Source organism: Carettochelys insculpta, chromosome 1 (assembly GCF_033958435.1).
Source record: "Carettochelys insculpta isolate YL-2023 chromosome 1, ASM3395843v1, whole genome shotgun sequence".
NCBI classification, from domain to species: Eukaryota; Metazoa; Chordata; order Testudines; family Carettochelyidae; genus Carettochelys; species Carettochelys insculpta.
In genome coordinates this window covers 180,478,513-180,497,693 of record NC_134137.1, presented here as the reverse complement: position 1 = coordinate 180,497,693, position 19,181 = coordinate 180,478,513, and the positions used below count along the sequence as shown (strand labels likewise).

General features: G+C 45.6%; 1 protein-coding gene across 1 annotated transcript in view; it reads left to right on the top strand.

Annotated features, from left to right (window-relative positions):
- The first annotated feature begins 1,205 nt into the window (after positions 1-1,205).
- IFNGR2 (interferon gamma receptor 2) overlaps positions 1,206-19,181 on the top strand; it is a 38,754-nt gene continuing 20,778 nt past the window's right edge. The window contains exons 1-3 of the mRNA XM_074996766.1: positions 1,206-1,653; positions 12,034-12,160; positions 14,586-14,761. Of these exons, the coding sequence (XP_074852867.1) occupies positions 1,569-1,653; positions 12,034-12,160; positions 14,586-14,761 (388 nt within the window). The 5' untranslated portion in view covers positions 1,206-1,568. The remainder of the gene's footprint in view (positions 1,654-12,033; positions 12,161-14,585; positions 14,762-19,181) is intronic.

Below are 19,181 nucleotides of genomic sequence, written 5' to 3'. Positions count from 1 at the left end.
TCAGACTGTTCAAAATTGTGATTTTTTTTTTTTTTTTGCTAAAGGAAAATAAAATCTCATCCCATTCAAAGCTGTCCTGCAATGGCATCGATGTCCTCCACTGAACTGGATGTGGTTACTGTAAGACAGAGGTCTAAAATGTTATTCTTCATCCATAATCTCTTGTCAGTTTACACTGTTATAATGTATGCTGAGATATCAAACAGTAGCTGGTAAATGCTGTTTTGTGGTTGAATCTACTGTTCAGACTTCCATTATAACCTCTCTGTTTCCATTTGCTTGTACTACACTGCTTTGATGCTGGATTTTAGCCTATCTGAACTTTTCTGTAAACTCAAGAGAAAAAAAGATGATTCACACACTTTCATTAACACAAAGAGATGCAGTGGAGCTGAGCCTCCCTTCTGAGCTGGAGTTTAGTTCTAGCACTGACATATAGAGTATGAGGCCCAGCCCATGGAAGCTGAGAGACATTGAACTAAACTGTAAAGCCTCTACACTGGCGTGAACAAACTTTTTACATCAGGGCCAACTTTTCATCCCTGCAATTAGCAGCACTCCCCTCCCCCAACTTGTCTAATGTAATCCAAACTGATGGAAATTTTGGTTATGGTCATAGGAAAAAAATCCATTTTGGCATGGGCAAGAATAAGAATGTAGCATGTCAAAATTTTATTAATGGGAATGTGAATACACAGACATGAACACATTTCAACATTTTTGAGATGGATGAGCCTGAGACCCAGCAGAGAATTGGGCCGTGGCCCCTTATGGAATTTCACAGCTCCCCAAGCCTCCGCCCCCCCTTGTACACCTCTGCTCTCCACAGTGGAAAATCCTTCAAGGCCGGGGGTGCTACAGCACCTATGGCTGCGTGCCTGGAAACCAGGAAGTGGCTAACTTGTACGGTACCCCACCCGCACCCCCACCAATTAAAGCAGGATCTTTAAGGCCAGGTTAGCCTGACCCCACCAAAATTCAACACACTGACAGAACAGCACCTAGAGGCCTCGGTGCTCTTCCCCGCTTGCAGGGTCACCTCCCGCCAGGGCTCAGCACCCTCGGGCCTGCCTTTGTTCAGGGCGCAGGTTCTGCCCTAGGGGCCCAGCCGGGCAAGCGGGGGTGGCGCCGCGGCTACGGTAGTGGGCGCGACAGGAAATGCCGCAAGGCAGCAACTTCTCGCTCGCCGCCTGCTGGGTGCGACCTAAGGTCGGCAGCAGCCCCCAACGCCTCCACCGCAGCAGCCCAGCCCGGCCGGCCCTAGGCGCGCCTTTAGCGTCCCACTCCCTCCACGTAGCCTGGGGCTCCGCGCGCCGCGCCTCCGGGTGCGTCTGAGCTGTAGCAGCGGGGCCCCTGCGTGCCACGGGGGTACTGGGCTGGGCCGGGCCGGGCCGGTTCCCCTGCCACGGGGCGCCGCCCGGACGTGGGCCGGCGCTCCGGGAAGGGGCGGGCCGAGGAGCTCCGTGCGCGGCCCAGCGAGAGGCAGCTGTGCTGCGCTGCGCTGCGCCGCGCCCCTCCCGCTGCTGGGGCTCGGAGCTCGCGGCAACAGCAGCCCCCTGACATCGGCTATGCCGCGCCCCGCCGCTGCGCTGCTCCGCTGCCGGCTGCTGCTGCAGCTGCTGTTAATGCGCCTGCCCTGGGCCTGTGGCGCAGGTAGGTGCCGGGGGGGCGCTGGCCTCTGCGGCTAGCGGGGCAGGACGAGACTGTGGTCAGTGGGAGGCTAGGGCTTCGGGGCGTCTGCCTGGGGCGCTTCCTTGCCTCGCGGATGGGCTGAGGGAGGCTCCGAAGGGACGCGGGGGGGGCGGGTTATGCCACGTGTGACCGCTCGCACCCCGCGCGTTGGCAGAGACTGATACGGATCCGCTCCCTCGGGGGGCCGCCTTTTTGCGTGGTGTGACCCCAGAAGTCCCGCGCAGCGCGGGGGCCAGGGAGCGCCTCAGGGGGGTGTGAGCTGGGCATTATCAGGAAAGCCCCAGGGGAGGCGTTTCCCTGCGCCTGGAGCTGGCGTGATCCCGGGGAGGCGTTAAGGGGAGCAAGGGTCTCCCTGAATTTGTCAGTCTAGGCCTTGGGGAAGGCCCTGGGGGCCTAGCAAACTTAGCTGCAAATTTTAACATTTGCTGTGGGGTTCCAGCATTCCCGAACTTGATGTTTGCGGATTCAAATATTTGCAAGCCCCCACTTCATCCAGGGCATGGAGCGCCAGCAGCCGCTGCTTTCCTTGGGGCTCCGGGCAGCAGCTATGTTTGTGAAATTCAACGTTCGCAAGGGTTCTCAACATGGAGCCTCTTGAATATTGAGATCCCACTGCGTGACAGGCATCTCTCTTCCCCCCCGGCGTCTGCGCACTTTGTTGGTCATAAAAATCCCCAGGGCTTGTGTGACTGCCCCTAGACAGACTCAAACCTGGGACCTCTGGAGTTTTGTGCAGGCGCTGCCACCTCTTGTGCTAAAGGCCAGCTGGCTCTCAGCTTAGGCTGTAGAGGCCACTTATTCTTTCTCTGGGTTGTGGTCTAGGTGCCACAGCTTGGGACAGTGAACCCCACGTAGGTGTGTGGGTTACACTTGTCTGTGGGGAAAGGGTCATAAATATACAGGCAGGGCTGGTCTCCGTTCGGAGCTTAGGTCGAGGTAGTCAGCGTTAGGTTGAATTTGTAATGAGTGTCCCCCCACTGCCCAGTCCCTCCCATTGACCTAAAGGGCTTTTAAGATGGACCATTGTGTTCCACATGAACTAGTGGAATAAAGCCTGTGGTAACACTCATGCCTCAAATTAAGGGCTGTGTAAACACCGTGTATATTAATTCAGAGTCACTGGCTTCCAGTTGATGGTCAAAAGCAGAGGTGACTGGTGAAAGGGGATGGTGGTGCCACAGGCCACATGACCCTTCTCCCCTTGCAGCCTGGGGTAGGGCTGGACAACCCACCTCTGTCCCAGGCTGGGCCTCTTGCTGCCCTTGTTCCACCCCTGAGCAACCTGACCCAGGGGACTAGTGGGATCAGCTGCTGCAGGAGGAGTCTTCCCTCCCACCTCATCCCTGCTACACTCCTTGGCAGTGATGGGACAAGTAGATCAAGGGGACCCAGCTCCCTCTGCTCCCCCAGCTGCATCTCTGCACTTCCCACTAGCGAGTGTGGGGTGGTCCTGCACCCCCACCCCCGAGACATGGCCAGAGGAGAGCAACGAGCTGGGGCTGTTGCTCCGGTTTCCCTGCTGCTGCCAGTGAGTGCATGGGGGTGGAGAGGACTGGACCCCTGCTGGAGGTACGGGACTCCACCTCTCTCTGTTAGTTCCCCAGCTGTGTGCTGGTTGGTCCCTTGCATCTCCTACCCTCAGCCTTTGGGAAGCATATGCCCTTGTGTGTCACCTGTATGCTGTCAGGGGTTGCATCGACTCAAGGCGAGATGGATGCTTTGCTTAGGTGCTGGAAGTAGGGGTGCACGGGTGCTACAGCACTCCCAACTTGAAATGGTTTCCATTATATAGAGGATTTACAGTTTGGTTCAATGGCTCTTAGCCCTCCCCCTCCCTCTCCACTTTAAAATTGTTCCAGCACCACTGATGCGCTGTGGGTAGCTATCCCACAGTCCCTGCAGCAGATTGGAATTCTGGGCTAGCGTCCCAATGCATAATGGCACGCAAACATTGTGGTGGGGTGTTATTGGTACATTTCATCAGGCTCCCCTGTCTCTCTCTCAAAACCAGCTTTGCCCTGTGGATGCTTGTCTAAGCTCCTTTATTTTCACGTGGCATTGCTGCACATCCCTTAGCCACCATGCCTAGGTTGACTTTGGTACAGAATCGGCATTTCTTTTGCTTGCTTCAGAGCTTGCATGCAGAGCCCTGCCCTGCCCCTCATCCCAGTAATCAGATTAATTATTTCCTGAACAGTCCATGCTTGATGTGTTTGTAACCCTGGCCATGTTCCTCAGCTGTGTTGGTGACCCTATGGTCAGAAATTCCTGTGGCTGTATTCCTGTTCACCTGGCTGATGCATATTGGAGTTCAATTTCAAAGAGCTCATCAGAGCATTAACAGCTGAGCACTCTGGCTCATAGGTGATGCTGGGTCGGGGGGAGTGTGCAAGGGGGCACGTGGTCCCCACAAACGTCATGGGTGGGAGGGGCAAGGGACTTGCTGGCACAGGGACTGGGTGGGGTTGGTTCTGGTGCCCACAGCAGCAGTCTGGCCCCTTTTGCACTCACCACCAATGGTGGGCCAAGTAGAGCAGGAGTCCCGGGTCATTGCACTCCTCTGGCCATGTTGCTCAGGGGAGGAGAAGGATTGCCCTGGACTCACCTGCAGGAAGTGGAACAATGTGGCCAGGGGAGCAAAGCAAGCTAGGGCTGCATTGCTCTATTTCACTTGCTACTGCCTGTGGAGGCAGGGAGGAGGCATGCCCCAGGTGCTAACCCTACTATTTCTCTCTGCCCTCCTCAGCCCTGAATCCCTTGGGGGAAGGGAAGGAGGTCAGGTGAGGGTGGAACAGGGAAGGGGTGTTATCTGGGGGAGGGTATTTGTCCTGTTCCTTCCCCGGTTGGGGGGTGTAGTGTCACATGGCCCCTCCCCTCTTCACCAGTTGCCCCTGCCTGGCAATGAGGATATGCCCTGTCTGCCATGGTCACCTAGTGGGGACATGCATAATTGCATTTGTTAAATCTGATGCTTGGTGTTGAATTAAATGAAATCAACCTAGAAATACCCCTCTGCTGTTATAAGGCTATGGAAGAGCCGGCCTTTAGGGTAAATAGAAAGGGGAAAAGGCCTAATGTGTTTTGCTTGTTTATTTTATTTTTTGGGCTAATCTTTGTATCTCTTTGGATTTCAATTTATCTAAACAATTTACTTGTTGAAGTGAGTGAGTCTTGCTGGTGAAGTTGTCCCAGTGCTGGTTATCCCAATGTCTGGGACTGCAACCCCTGTTGCAACTCTTGCCTTGCAGTTAGGTCTTCCAGTACACTCAAGGATGGGGACAGAAAGTGAGAGGAGCATGTTACTGTTTGCCTGCCCTCAGTCTCATGCTTTCCACATGTAATTTTCCTTCACATGAAATGCTAATGGACTAAGTTGTGGGTACATTTTGAGACACAGAACTGTGTTTTGATAGTGAGATTGATAGAGGAAATGAAAGAAAAGGGAACTGGTTGATCTGACATTTTGTGTTTCAGCACAGTGTATACGTGACTTTTGTGAAATTTCACATGTGACTCAGATGAATGCAAAACAGATGCACAAAAGGCCATTAAAATGGTGTTTGCCTTATCTATGAAATTCATTGCTTTGTTTTGCACTTAGCTATTTTAGTCTGTCCCATTGGTTTTTTTTCCCCTGCATTTTTTTTTTATCTGAATATCATGCTGTGGGCCCTCCCCTTATCTTTTTCATCTGGCTGGCAGAATTACTGTTAATTTATTAGTTGGGGAAGTTTTTAATCTAGTTGACTGCAGTTTCATTCTTCACAATATCAAAATGTTGTAAACAGAACAAAATATCTTTCAAGTTAAATGCAGTTCTGTGTTGGTGATCATATGTTCTTTGGGTTTTTGATGATCTTTTATATGTGAGTTATCAGATACTAAAATTTGACAGTAATTAGGGGCCAGAGAAATCGAGGTGTGCTAAGACAACATGGCCACTTTTATAACGAAAAGTAAGCAAGGTCCTGGAATTCTGTATAATGTTGCCCTGTTATAATGTCTTTTGCTTATCTGCAGTAAATGTAGAATAGTAACAGAGAAGTAGCTGTGTTAGTCTATATTCTATCAAAACAAAAAGGCAGTCCAGTCGCACTTTAAAGACTAGAAAAATAATTTATTAGGTGGTGACCTTTCGTGGGACAGACCCACTTCTTCAGACCATAGCCATACCAGAACAGACTCAATATTTAGGGCACAGAGAACCAAAAATTGTTATCAAAGTAGACAAATCAGAAAAAGTGTAATCAAGGTGAGCAAATCAGAAGAGCAGAGGGGCAGTAGGATGGGGGCAGGGTGGAGTCAAGAGTCAGATAAAGCAAAGTATGTAACAGTCTTTATAATGGGCCAGGTAATTGCTGTCCTGTTCAAACCACATGTTAATGTGTAGAATTTGAATATAAAAGAGAGTTCTGCACTTTCTCTCTGCAGGTGGTCATTGATGTTCCTTTTCAGTAAAACACAAACTTCTAGTAAATGTAGGTATTGTGTTTTGCTAGTCCAAATAACATGAGAAGGAAGAATCAGATCTGATTGTAAATTTGAAAAACAAAATGGTATCTTAGTAGATAACTAAAGTCAGTCATCTGAGCTCAGTGATACCCATTATCGTGGTCCATTTTGCAATTAATTGGTCATGTTGCCCCTTAGCTTGGTATACAGTTGCAAAACTACAGCTTAAAAGTTTTTTGTGAGTAGTTAGATACATGAAGAATTGCTATTGAATCTTTGTTAGTGTTTACATGAGAACAAATTCTAGTTCTGAGAAAACAAAATGTCAAAAAAATGAAAATTATCTACTATGTTTAGTGTTGGAAGAATTAGATTTTTATCAGTAAATGTCAAACATTGATTTCAACATATACACACAAACCAACAAAAAACTCTCAATAATAATTTACATTTACATATAGGCAAAGCAGGAAAAATGCTGGTTGAGAAAAAATTACTTGGATTTCAGGATATTTACTTTGTATATTCTGGTGTGACGTTGCCAATTTATGTTTTTACAATTTAACAGTTTTAAAGTTTTTAGCAGATTTCACTTTTTTTAAAGTCAATGAGAGTCATTAAAAAGCTGTTACCTGACACCATCGCTCATAATTTGCTGCAATTATGAAAATTTAAACTGAACATTCAAAAAAGCTTAAATTTATATTATCACTGACATTTAAAAAAATGAATTCTGCTTAATTATGTTGCATAGCTTTTTGACTCCTGAATTTCTGTTTTGTTCCGATGCCTAAATATAATTGCACTTAGAGGTATTGTTTTTCAAAGACAAAATTACTTTGCTTCACGATCAAATGCATGATCTGTGTGACATAAAGAACTAAAATTCAACTGTTCTATTTTGATGGATTTGCTGCTGTGTGAGAACGTTGTGGAGTACTTACTTCAAATCTAAGCTCAACCTCCATTGTTACCCCAAACCTTCTATCTTTCTTTTTATTCTTAAGTCCACTTAAGAATGGACTATTCCTATTTTTCATATAATATCTTTAGTGTTATCCGTGGTGAACAGGTGGAATTATTCTAATTGTAACTGAATTATATCAGAAGTTTCTATAGGCTAGAAAATAAGTTTTCTTTCTTTTGGAAGGGCTCCTTTTTCTGAAAGAAAAGGTATTTAGTGGGGCTGATAGCCATGAGGCAAGGTGTGTGGTGATGGTGCTAGGGGGACAGACTCTGTGCTCTTGGAAGGGGTGGGTTCTCAGGTGGTTAACCCTTAGTGCTGCCCTGACCATGCCATCCCCACCCCTCGACCTCTGCTGGATCTGTGTGGAGTGCTGGGGCTCCATCTGGCGCTCCTGCTGCAGTAGCTGTGGCGGCAGCTGGGAGCTCCGGGTCCCTTTGAATCATAGGCCCTGGGGTGATTGTCCCCCTTCCAACACCTGCTGCCCCGACAGCAGGCCTGAAGGTATTATAAGAAAAAGTGTAGGGCTGACACATTACAAACATAGTAAATCCCAGTTTCCTGTCTGTTGCTTCTTGAAATCTAAATTAAATCGAACTCTCTTCAGACATTCTTTTTTCAAGATGACCTTTTGTCCCTGGACACTTGGAGCATGTTTTGTTTTTAAAAAGAAGATTTTGAACATAGAATGATCAATTCCATGGAAATGAGAAGATTGTTATAATGAAGTATGGCAAATTTAAATCAAAGCAATTAGCCATTTAAAACACTGATTTAAATTACGAAGGAGAAAGCCTTGGTTTAAATCATCAGTTTTTGAGTCAGATTTTCCATTTGTACTCTAGTTACTTTATAAACAAAGGTGCATTTTCATTGATTGGTAAAACCCAGGGGTCTCAAACTTAATTTACCTAGGGCTAAAGCCAGTCCTCAAATCTTCCTAATGGGCCAGTGGGAACCCTGCTCTGGCAGGGCTCTCAGGGTGGGAGTCTGTGCATGGTTCCCCACAGTAGCCACTGCCAGTCACCCTGGGTGACTTAATCCACCCTCTGGAACCACAGCTCTGCCACCAACAGTGATAGAGTGGCTTCTGGCTGCTAACCTGCACCATTACCTGTAGGGGAGTTGTATGCAGAGCCAGCCCGGCCATAAGATGGTTTCATGCAGCCGCCATGGGCATTTAGGGACCCAGAGCAGCTGCCCCAGCTATCCTATGGATGGGATGGTCCCCTCTGCTCTGGTTAGCTCGCAGGACCCTGGGTGGACTCGGGCTGGCTGCAATGAAGTGGAGCGAGTGGGCTGGCCCAGGAGAGGGCAGTGAAGTAGAGCAGAGGCTATGTCGCTCTGCCCCCACACGGCTCCAGGCCACCAGTAATACCCAAAGCTGCATCCCTCGAGAGTGGGGGATTGGTGGAAGGGTTGCAGTGGTGGGATGAACAGGGCAGAGCAGCAGGGTAGAGTTGGGGTGGGGCCAGAGCAGGGTCTAGGCTTGCGGGGAAAGTAGAACTGCAAGAACTCATGTGCCCGCAGCCATGTATGGATCAGATTGTGCAACTCATTGGAAGGAAGATAGTCCACAGGCTGTTTGAGACCCCTGAAATAATCATTAAAACCTGTTGATATACAACTAAATAGTATTATATTCAGTTTGTTATATGTTATTGCTTTCTTGCAGGGAACACTATGCAAAAGCAATTGCATAGCTTAGTATTTTCAGATTCACAGTGTGCATATTTAGAATGTTAGAAAATGGCAGATGATGCATTACTTATATACGAGACAATTAACTTTCTGCTCATGATTTGTGTCAAGCTACACTAGGGAAGAAATTAGATTTAATTAAACACATAAAACAATATACACAATTTACTAAATAAAACACCCCTAAATGATTTATGCACACAAACTTTAGTGTTTTTTCATGAGCAGAATAAGTTCTGTGGTGGGTAGTGTCATAAATAATGAGGGCGGAGATAGAGAGAAGCTATAAAACAGTATGGCAATGTCTACACATGCCCCTTCCTTTCAGAAGGGGCATGTTAATGAGGCACTTTGGAACAGGTTGATGAGGCACTGACATGCATATTCAGCATAATAGTGACTAGTCACACTTCAAAAGTCCTGCTTTTGAAATGCAGACTGGCTGTATGGACGCGGATGCTTCGAAATGAACTCCACGCTTCGAAATTTGCTTATTCCCAGTTTGTTCCAAAGTGCCTCCGAAAGCGTTGGGCATGTGTAGACACAGCCTATGAGTGAGTCAGAGGCTGGCGTCCTATTATGACTTTGGCATTCTGTTTCACCCTGTAGCACAGACCCTGGGTCCCCCAAAGGATAAAATTCTTAGTGCAGTATATAGGTAATATGCCCTAATTATAAAGTTTGACCTCAAAAGTTAGATGTTTTGCCTAGATTCTTGGTATAGGAAAAGCTGCTCCTGCATCTCTAATTCAGAGGGGGATTTTTTAATACAGGTTCATGGAGTCAGCATATTTAGCTTTTATTTAAGTGTTAAGAGATTTAAGTCTGACTTATTTTTGCATTAAATTCAGATTTCAATATAAAGAGGTTTATTTTTGAAAAGAAAACCTTTATCATTTAAATAACAAAATAAAATATAAATAAAAAAACCAGTTTTTATTCACCCTGAATATAACAGCCAACTTACTTTTCACGAAGTTCAAAAGACTTGTATAGCAGTGACAGTTGATAGATAGCAAGAGGTCAAGTTAAAGCTTCTGATTTAAAATAATGCTGGGACAACCCTGCTTCTGAATAATGGTCTTGCTTCATCCTATCAGTATGCGAACTCAGGGCCGGTATATGCAATAGGAAGAAGTTGATCTAAGTTGTGCCATTTGAGTTAGGTTAGAAGAGTAAGTCAAGTTGATGTAACTTAGAGCCACTTAGCATTGGGTCTACGCTACACTAGGCTGATGGGGAAAAACACTCTTGTTCACTCCCCTTACTCATCTCATTCCGGTGGAGTCCTGGAGTCAGTGGGACAGTGATCAACTGCCCATGGAGCAGTCACCACAGGGTCAGTCCCAGCTGTACTGGAGATAAGCTGCTGGTGTTATGAAACAGGAACTAGTTTGCTTCCTCTTTTGTTGTTCCAGTAACAGCCTGGGAAAAAATTAGAATGTGTCTTTCAAACTGCTTGCATTCTTGAGCCAACTCCTCTCTTATAGAACTACTTCCCTTGTATGGTTGGATAAGTGAATTAGCTGGTTATGCAAGATGCTTTGTCACGGCATGAGACTAGTATTGAGCCCCAGCTTCTTGCCTCGCCAGTCTCAGTGCCCCTTGGCTCCTACTCCCATTTTCTCTTTTCTTCCTCACTATACTCCAGGTTCCTGTCCCAGTCTCTCCCTGCTTGACTGTCTGTCTCTCCCTCACCAGCCTCCTCATTCCAGTATCCTCTCTCCCCATCCCCAGTCTGGCTGTAATCCCCCGGAACATTTGAATCAGCCACTTTCGTTTTCTGTGTAGCCAAGGTGCCAGCAAAAAAGGTGAGAGCTCAGTCCCCGCCCCCACCTCACTTCTGATGCCTGGCCCCACCATGGTAGCCATGGGATGGAGCATACGCAGTGCATGGAGTAGATATTTTAGCTCCGGAATTCTAGTTAGTCTCTGCTCAGCATATGAAAACTGAAATGGTTCAGAGGTCCAGTTTGAACCTCTGTGGTCCAGCACACTTTCACTGGTCCCAAACCAGGGAATTTTCTGAACCAGGGGAGGTCACTGCTGGCTCCTCTGCAGCTGCTTGGTTTCAGAGCTCCGCTCCTGACTCCCTGGTGCTCCACAGTTGCCCCGTCTCTTCCCCAAGCACATCCTGTCACACTGCTCCTCCCTCGCTCCCTGAGCTTGAATGCCACAAATCAGCTGTTTCCCGCACTCTGGAAGAGTGGGTGAGGGGTTGCGAAGTGTAGGGCTGCTGGCGTGTAGTGGAAGGGAGACAGAGAGCCTAGTGCCAGTTTTTTTCTAGTTGAGTGGTCTAGCCCCCAGATCACCCATGGGTCGCCAAGGATACTGGATTGGGGTGTTGCTGGGAAAGGGAATCATGGATTACAGAAGGTCAACCTATGCTAGAGCTTCTCAATGAAGTGGGTGTGTGTGTGTTTAAACATGGGTGAAGCAGCATATGGTTTCCTAATCTTGCTTTCGAAAATGGCTGAACCATTTTGCCTGACATTTTCCAAAAAATTCTGCCTGAACCAGACACCCAGTGCGGAAAATTTCAGCCCAAACAATAACGTTTGGCAAAGTTATAAACAACTGATTCGGGGTTCTGTAACTGGAAGTGTTGGGTAACCTGTATTTCAGAGTGGTACTGTCAGTTCTACCTATTAAAAATAGTGATTTAATTCTTTTTCCTAATGTTTCCTCTGCCAAAGCCTTTCTTTAGGATATTGGATTTAACTGTGAACTGTAGCTTGTATCTAGTATTAGGCAATCATACAGAAAATATTAATAATGGGTAATAGAGATAGGACATTGGTGTGTAGTACTCTTGGAAATGGGGTGTGGGGAGGTCTGTTGTCCTGCAGTAGTTGGGAGAAAAGGGCAAGTTTGTAGCAAGGCTATATAAATACATGGCCATGAATTTTGGAGATGAGGAAAGGCGATTTCATGTCTGTAGTTACTGTGGCCAGGTCTTCACTAGACCTTAAAGTCAGTTGTGGAGCTGGAATCAACTTATCTACAATTGACTTACATGGCCTCCCTCGCCCTTCATGAGATTGAGGAGTACAAGGGTTAAATGTGGACCTCTAATAGTTTGATTTTGCGGGTCCCCACTAGGCTCATGAAATCAAACCCCAGAAGAGCGACCCTGACCAGATCGATCTTCCAGGTATCGAAGACATATCCTGTGTGTTGAAAGATTTTATTTACTGTGTTGTTGTTCTCTTTCTCTATTATAGAATATCCACTCCAGCTACCAGCACCACAGAATGTGACAATTCACTCATATAATTTTCAGAATGTATTGAGATGGGCACCTGTTGAAGTGGACAGTGGCACAGTGTTATATACAGTCCAGTATACTCAGTGAGTAAATGGTTGTAATATATTAAACTAGTTTCATTCAAATAGAAAAATATAAGCTTGTATGTAGAAAATACCTTTTTAATACAAAGGTTTTTAAGTACATGTGAAAACAGTAGGGAAAATCAAGTTCTTGGACTGAATTATTTTGATAAACAAGGAAAACACCGAAGTCCTTTCCTTTTTCCAGTTTTTTTCACTCTTGTTCCAAACCTGCTTTGTCAATATTCCTCTTGAATCCCCCATAATTATTTATACTCACAGTGTTCTTATTTTAAACTTTAGTGTCGATAATAAGACAGAAAATAAATTGCCTCTGATAAATTCATGGTGCTTCCACATCTTCAATACCGTGTAGAGATGTAGTCACCCCACCTCAAAAAAAGATACATTCGCATAGGAAAAGATTCAGAAAATATCAACAAAAATGACTAGGGGTCTGGAACGTTTGCCATTTGAGGAGGGAGTAATTAGATTGTGAAGTTTCACCTTGGAAGAAAAAGAATACCAAAAGCAGAATATTATAGACAGCTATAAAATCATGACTGGTTTTGAGGACATAAATAAGGATGTATTTTTTACCCCTTCACTTAACACAAGAACTAGGGGTCATTGTAGGCACTAATAGGCAATGCACTGAAAAAAGACAGAAGAAAATATTTCTGTATACAGTACAGTCAACCTGAGGAACTTTTTGTCAGAGGATGTTGCGAAGGCCAAGATTATATCAGGAATTAAGAACTGGATGCATTCATGAAGGATAGGTCCATCAGTGGCTATGAAGATGGACAAGGATAGCGAAGAAGCTGGGATTTGTCATCAGGGAATGGGTCACTGATAATTATCTGATGTGTTTATTCCCTCTGAATCCCCTGGCATTGGCCGTTGTCAGAAGATGGGATCGTGACTAGATAGACCTTTGGTCTGACCAAGTATGGCCATTCTTATGCTCTGAGCACAAGATTTGACCTTGTCCATGTTGCTGATGGAAACCTACTTAAACTTGGTGCTCAGTCATAAGTGGCTGAGGGCGCACACATCCAAGTAGTGAAAGGATGATGCAGCAGCTAGGAGTGATTGCTTTGTCCCATGTATTGTTTACTTCTGGGGGAGTTCTACACCACCGTCTGTGCACAGAATTCGTGTCGCCTGCAAAATTCTTTGCTTCCCTGCAGAAAAGTGCCTTTCTGACTGAGAAGCAAAGGGAAGCAGCCAAAGCAGTCATATGCCCTTCCCCAGCAGTGCAAGCACATTTTTGTCAGGTTCGAAGAGCAACCCGCAGAGGTGCCTCTTACCTTGGACTGAGCTCAGTTGTTAGTGCTGGCCTTGTGGGGGCTGGGAAAGGAAGGATTTTCTCTTTCCCTGCAAGTGTGTCTGGGTCTGAGTAAGACCAATCCTCAGAAACCCCCTTTGGCTGCAGTAAACTCCCTCCCACCATCTTCACTTCCTGCTCCCGTTGCTCCTCAGGCATAGTGAGGGGGGTCACAGTATAGGGAACTGCTCCCCTGTCAGCCCAAACCCTGTGCTTCCAGACACCCCTCACGCCTGAACCCCCACAATGCCAAGATTTAACCCTTGCATCTGGAGTCCACCTGCACCCAGACTCCCATCTCCCCACTGAGCATCACTCCCCTTGCATCTGGACCCCTGCCAAATTCCTTTCCCTGTGCTCAAATCCTGACCCTTATGAGCCTCTGCCCTGCCATCTGGACCCCCATGAGCCCCTGCATCCAAGGACCCCACAGTCAGACCCTCATTCTGCAGAGTCCCATTCCCCTTGTTCCCAGAACCTCCAACAAGCTCTTGTGTAACCAGATCCCATCCAGACCCAAACCTCCCCAGGTTGTCCTCACCCCGATTGCCCCACACAGAACCCTCTCACCCCAAACCTATATCCTCCCCGACTAAACCCCTCCGCACTTGGCACCAGACACAGCCAGGCCATATCCCTGGTGTTTCTGTGGCAGGCCTGGCCCTTGCACTGCATCAGGATCAAGTACAGTCTCCCTGCTGAGTCCGTCTCCACGGAGGGAGCTACAGAGTGATCTCCCACCTCCATGCAGTCACTGCCAGCGTGGAGCCTCCACCTTTATTGACAAAACGTGCAGGTATTTTACAGAATTGGTGCGCAGAAGTTTGTTTTTTGACCCAGAATTTGCTCAGGAGCAATAGTTGCAGGCACTGAGCTTCTGGGCTTACAGGATGTCTCTCGTCTACCTCGTTACATTTTTAATTGGCTTTGAGAGAAGGCATTGCATGGCAGTAAAATAAAACTGCTTGACCATTGTGTTTTTATATCAAATGTTGACTCTTTAGAAACTGGCTCAATGTAAAGAATGAGATTTCAGAAAGAGATTTCTTTCATTTGGGCTAGACGCAGCAGTGAGGCGATTCCATTAATGTAGGCTCTCTTCATTTTGTATTGCAGACAGGCTCCTCCTGTGTGGGAAGAAATTAACTGCACAAACATTACAAAGACTGAATGCAATTTCACATATCCAGCTATCGGAAGCCATTGGACAATAAGTTTACATGTTAGAGCTGAGCTAGGAGAAATGAAATCTGACTGGGTGGAAACAAGTACATTTGTAGCAGCCAGAGACAGTAAGTCTCTTATGGTGTCAGCTTCTCACCTCCCTGTAGAAAATATTTCATGTAATTGTTATATGGTTTTGGTTTTCTTCACTTTGTATTGTATACAGGAAGTCAAAAGACAGGTGATGGGACTTGTTGTGCTAGGAATCTGTTCTTAAAGTTTATTTCCATTTATGCTGCTCTGTCGGACTGTGCATAGAGAGATCTTGTAGAAACAAGAATCTTTTATTCCTTGTAGAAACTTTTCTGTAACGATGTTAAAACAATTTTCTCATACACGCTTAGCAGCTGTCCTCCTTTCCAGTGAGGGAATCTGCTAATGACAACTAATTTTGTTAGTGAACAGCCTGGGAGAGCAATAACTTAATTTTGTTTTACTGTGGCTTTCTGTCTCCTTTCTGCATATCTAACTTTATGATAACTCCTGAATACATTTTTGCACCAAGCATATACAATTGAAAATGTACCTATGTTATGTCCTAGTTCTGTAGTATAAAGGGCTCAGGGATACACAGGGAATACTGATACAATATACTTCCATTTATCTGAATTTCCATGGGTCTAAATCCTCTCCTCGTCCCCCAGCATGAGATACATGACCCCAGCAGCCTGTATCACACAGCTAATGGAGCAGGTATCTCTGACCAGGGCTGCCAGGATGAGGACAAGCTCACTGTTGCTGAATGAATCATGTGGCCATTCAGGGAGCCCTCTGCAGTTTGGCTCTCGCTGCTGTGCTCACTCACTCCCCTGACTGGAGAGGGCTGCCTGCATTGCCACAAAGGCAGTGCTGCTCCATCCCTATAGGAGGGAAATGTCCTGACAGGGCAGAGAGACGCAGCCAGGACTGTGAGAAGTCGGAGTCCCTGGCCAGGGGAGAGGTGGGGTCACCCTCCTGCTGAATGGCTCCTGACCTTCAGTTATCCAAACTCAGTATTAGCCAAGTAAATTTAGTGTTCCTTGTGCTACTCAGGTAAGGGGGCATATGCCATAATGACAAAAATTGGGACGCATTTAGTTTTACCGTATAGAAGTTCCCTTGCTATGGCTGGCTTCTGGACTAGGTGAGATTCAGTCATAGGCTTCTTTTGTTCAGAAATTAATTCTGAAATAATGTTTAGAGTAGAAGAAATTCATTCCTTATTTCCTCCCATTGCCCAACTTGGGAAATGAATTATCTGGGGATGGGGCATCCAGCTAGCTCAAAGGGAGCACAAAACAAAGGAGAAGTTCAATTGAAAATGGGGGGTGTGGGGAAATCCTGATTATACATCTATTTCATCTCCTTTGTGCTTCCAGTATTCAGAGTACTTTCAGGTAGGCCTATGAAAGCCAGCAGCAGCTTTCTTTTGTGGCACCTCATGCAGCCAATCTTAAAATCAGTTCCTGTAAACTCAGATGATGTTAATCTGATTTATGCAAATCAGCCATTTAACTCATCCCTTCAAGTGTGATTCATACCCTGCCGAATGAGGAAGGTAATGTGGAGGAGGGAGAGTTACCTGCCAAGGGAAACTTACAGGCAAAATGCACAGAAGAGAGAACATGTGAAAGGAGAGATTAGAGTTGCGGCTGTAGTAGGGCTTGATGTAAGAAAAAAAAAGTTCATAGCTCAATGTATTAACTTGAGGATCAGCATTCTCCAAAATAATTGTGAGAGGAACAGATCCATTTGAATGAAGCTAAGAGTCTAGGGTAGGGGTGAGAAACCTTTTTTCGATTGTGTATCACTGACCCACAGAAAAATTGGTTGGGGGCCACACAACTGAGAAGCAAAATTAAAAAGTTGGGGGGAGCACATCACTGAACTGAGGAACACCTCCCCCAAACACCTTTTTAGGGCAATGGACTTTTTTATTTAGTATGTTGTGATGACTGAGTTTGCTTTTCCTTGCTGAGCTTTCATATATTCACTGGAACTGAAGATGTTGCTCTTTGTAATTGGGTTTCTGGGTTCATGTCTGTTAATTTGGTATGCAGGCAGTTCTTAAGAAAAAGTTTCGAAAATTGCTGCTTAGAGCAGTATGTGGTGCCAAATAATGTTTCAATTTTCAGCATGTCGCCTCAAGTTTGGAAATTAATCATCACCTGTATAGAGTCTGTAGAATTCCTGCAGAGGCAGCTTGTGGTATTTAGCCATTACTTCATCATTGCTTTGCATTTCAGTAAGTTCATGTTGAAAAGGCTTCAGGGATATCGAGTACTGCTACACTGAATTGTCTGGAAAAAATGTTTAATTCCAGCTCCTTTTATTTCAGGTCTTGAAATCAGACACAAAATTTGCGAAGTAAATTTGCACACTCCGACTGTGATTACACTAGCCCCTGCCTTTCAGAAGGGGTATGCAAATGAGCCCCATCGGCAGGTGCTAACGAGGTGCTGCCATGAATATGCAGCACATCGTTAGCATAATGGTAGCCACGCACGTTTTGAAAGTGACACTTTTAAATTCACACTGCCCGTGTAGACAGGTGCCTTTTGAAAAGACCCCCCAGACTTAGAAAGCCCCTTCTTCCCAAAACCAAATGGGAAGAAGGGGCTTTCAAAGTCTGGAGGAGGGTCCTTTCGAAAGTCCCCCGTCTACACGAGCAGTGTGAGTTTCAAAAGTGGCACTTTCCAAATGCACGTGGACGCCATTATGCTAATGCGGTGCTGCATATTAATGGTAGTGCCTGATTAACATCTGCCGGTGTGGCTCATTAGCATACACCTTCCCAAAGGCGGGGGCTAGTGTAGCCACAGCCTCCCTGATGTATTCGGCTTTTGATTCAGGTTTTGGTTCCCGAAGTATTGGGAAATACGATTGTGGCAAATGCACTTAGAAAAGGGCAACATGTTGCAGTTTAGCTTCAAATGTTTTGACGTTTGCACCATTAGCAAAAAGCTGCTTAGGCCCTTGCAATTTCATATGGAGCTTCGACAAGTGTTGACTAGTGTCAACCATGAATGGCAGGTCACACAGCGACTTGTGGTCGCTCAGCTCAGCCACAGGTTTTTCCTTCTCCATGAAAAGTTTCACTTCTTCCCTCAATTTATAAAACCATATCAGCAAACTCAGCTCATCCATCGTACTTCCAATAATGAACTATATTGCCATATTCTGCTTCAATGTCTTTCAGTAGGTCTTTAAACAGGCAGCTGTTTAATCCTCTACTTTTGATAAAGTTGATGCTTGATACTGTGGTCGACAGTGGCACGCAATCAGCTTACTTGGATCAAGACCAATACCATCCATTTCTTTCTTGAGTAGGGCAACTAGTCCCTTCTGAGATCCAACCATAGCTTAAGCACCATCAGTAGTAAGACCACTTAATTTTTCAAAGGATAACTGAAGTCCATGCAATGCCAATGTAACCTTCTCAGACATGTCTTCATCTCTGAGGGTGTCTTGCGTTGGTACTAAAGGAAGTATGCCCTCTCATGTTTCAAAAACCTGAAGTGATTCCACACAGGAAAATAGCCAGCTGGGCAGAACTTATGTCTGTTATGTCTTCAACAGACAGAGTAGAACTCAAAGACAGCTGCAGAACCTTTCAGAAATGTTTCCATATCCTGAATTGTATCAGAGGAGTTGCAGGGTTAGTCTGTATCTGCAGAAACAATGAGAAGTCCAGTGGCCTCTAATAGACGAACAGATTTTTTGGATGATGAGCTTTCATGGGTAAAGACCCACTTCATCAGATTCATACTACATTGTATCTGATGTTGTCTTGCAAGGTAAGCTCATGCGCTCAAATAATCTGTTTCTCTGGTGCCTGTAAAGCTGCAGCTATAACCAGGTACTCCTTTACAAATTTGCTTTCTGAATAAGGCTAAAGGATTTTTTGCAATAAATTCATTCAGTGCATAACTTGCTTGTGTAGCACCGTCCATTTCCTTTTGCAGTGTAGTGAACATTGTTTGTGCCATAGACAAATCCTTTTGAAGTTCTTTAATTTTGTCCACACACATCTGTCCAAGATAGTCTTCATATTTGATGTGCTTTTTGTTGGAGTGTCATCCTTGGCTTTTCTTTTTTTGACCGAAGTTGCTTTTCCACAAACCAGGCAAACTGGCTTGTATTTCACCTCTACAAAAAAGTAGTAATTTGTTCATTTTTCATTCAAGCTGCCATCCTCTGAATTTCTTTTTCTTCTTTTGCCTGAAGAAGCCATTTTTAATTTGAAAAGGGTTGGAATCGTTATTCTCAAGCAGCCGCCTGCACTAGCAACACATTTGCAATGAGGAAAGCCACCATGTGCTCAAAAGGCTGTTACAGAAAGTTACATTACAGAAAGTTAAAACAAAAAAGTTATATTACAGAAATTTCAAAAAAGCAAACAAACAAACAAAAAAATCCCTCTACTCTCGCCTGGGTAGCTGCAACGGTCTTGGGGGCCTTGTCCAGCTGTGTCTACTTCTCCCTGCCTCCCTTTTCCAAGTACCCACC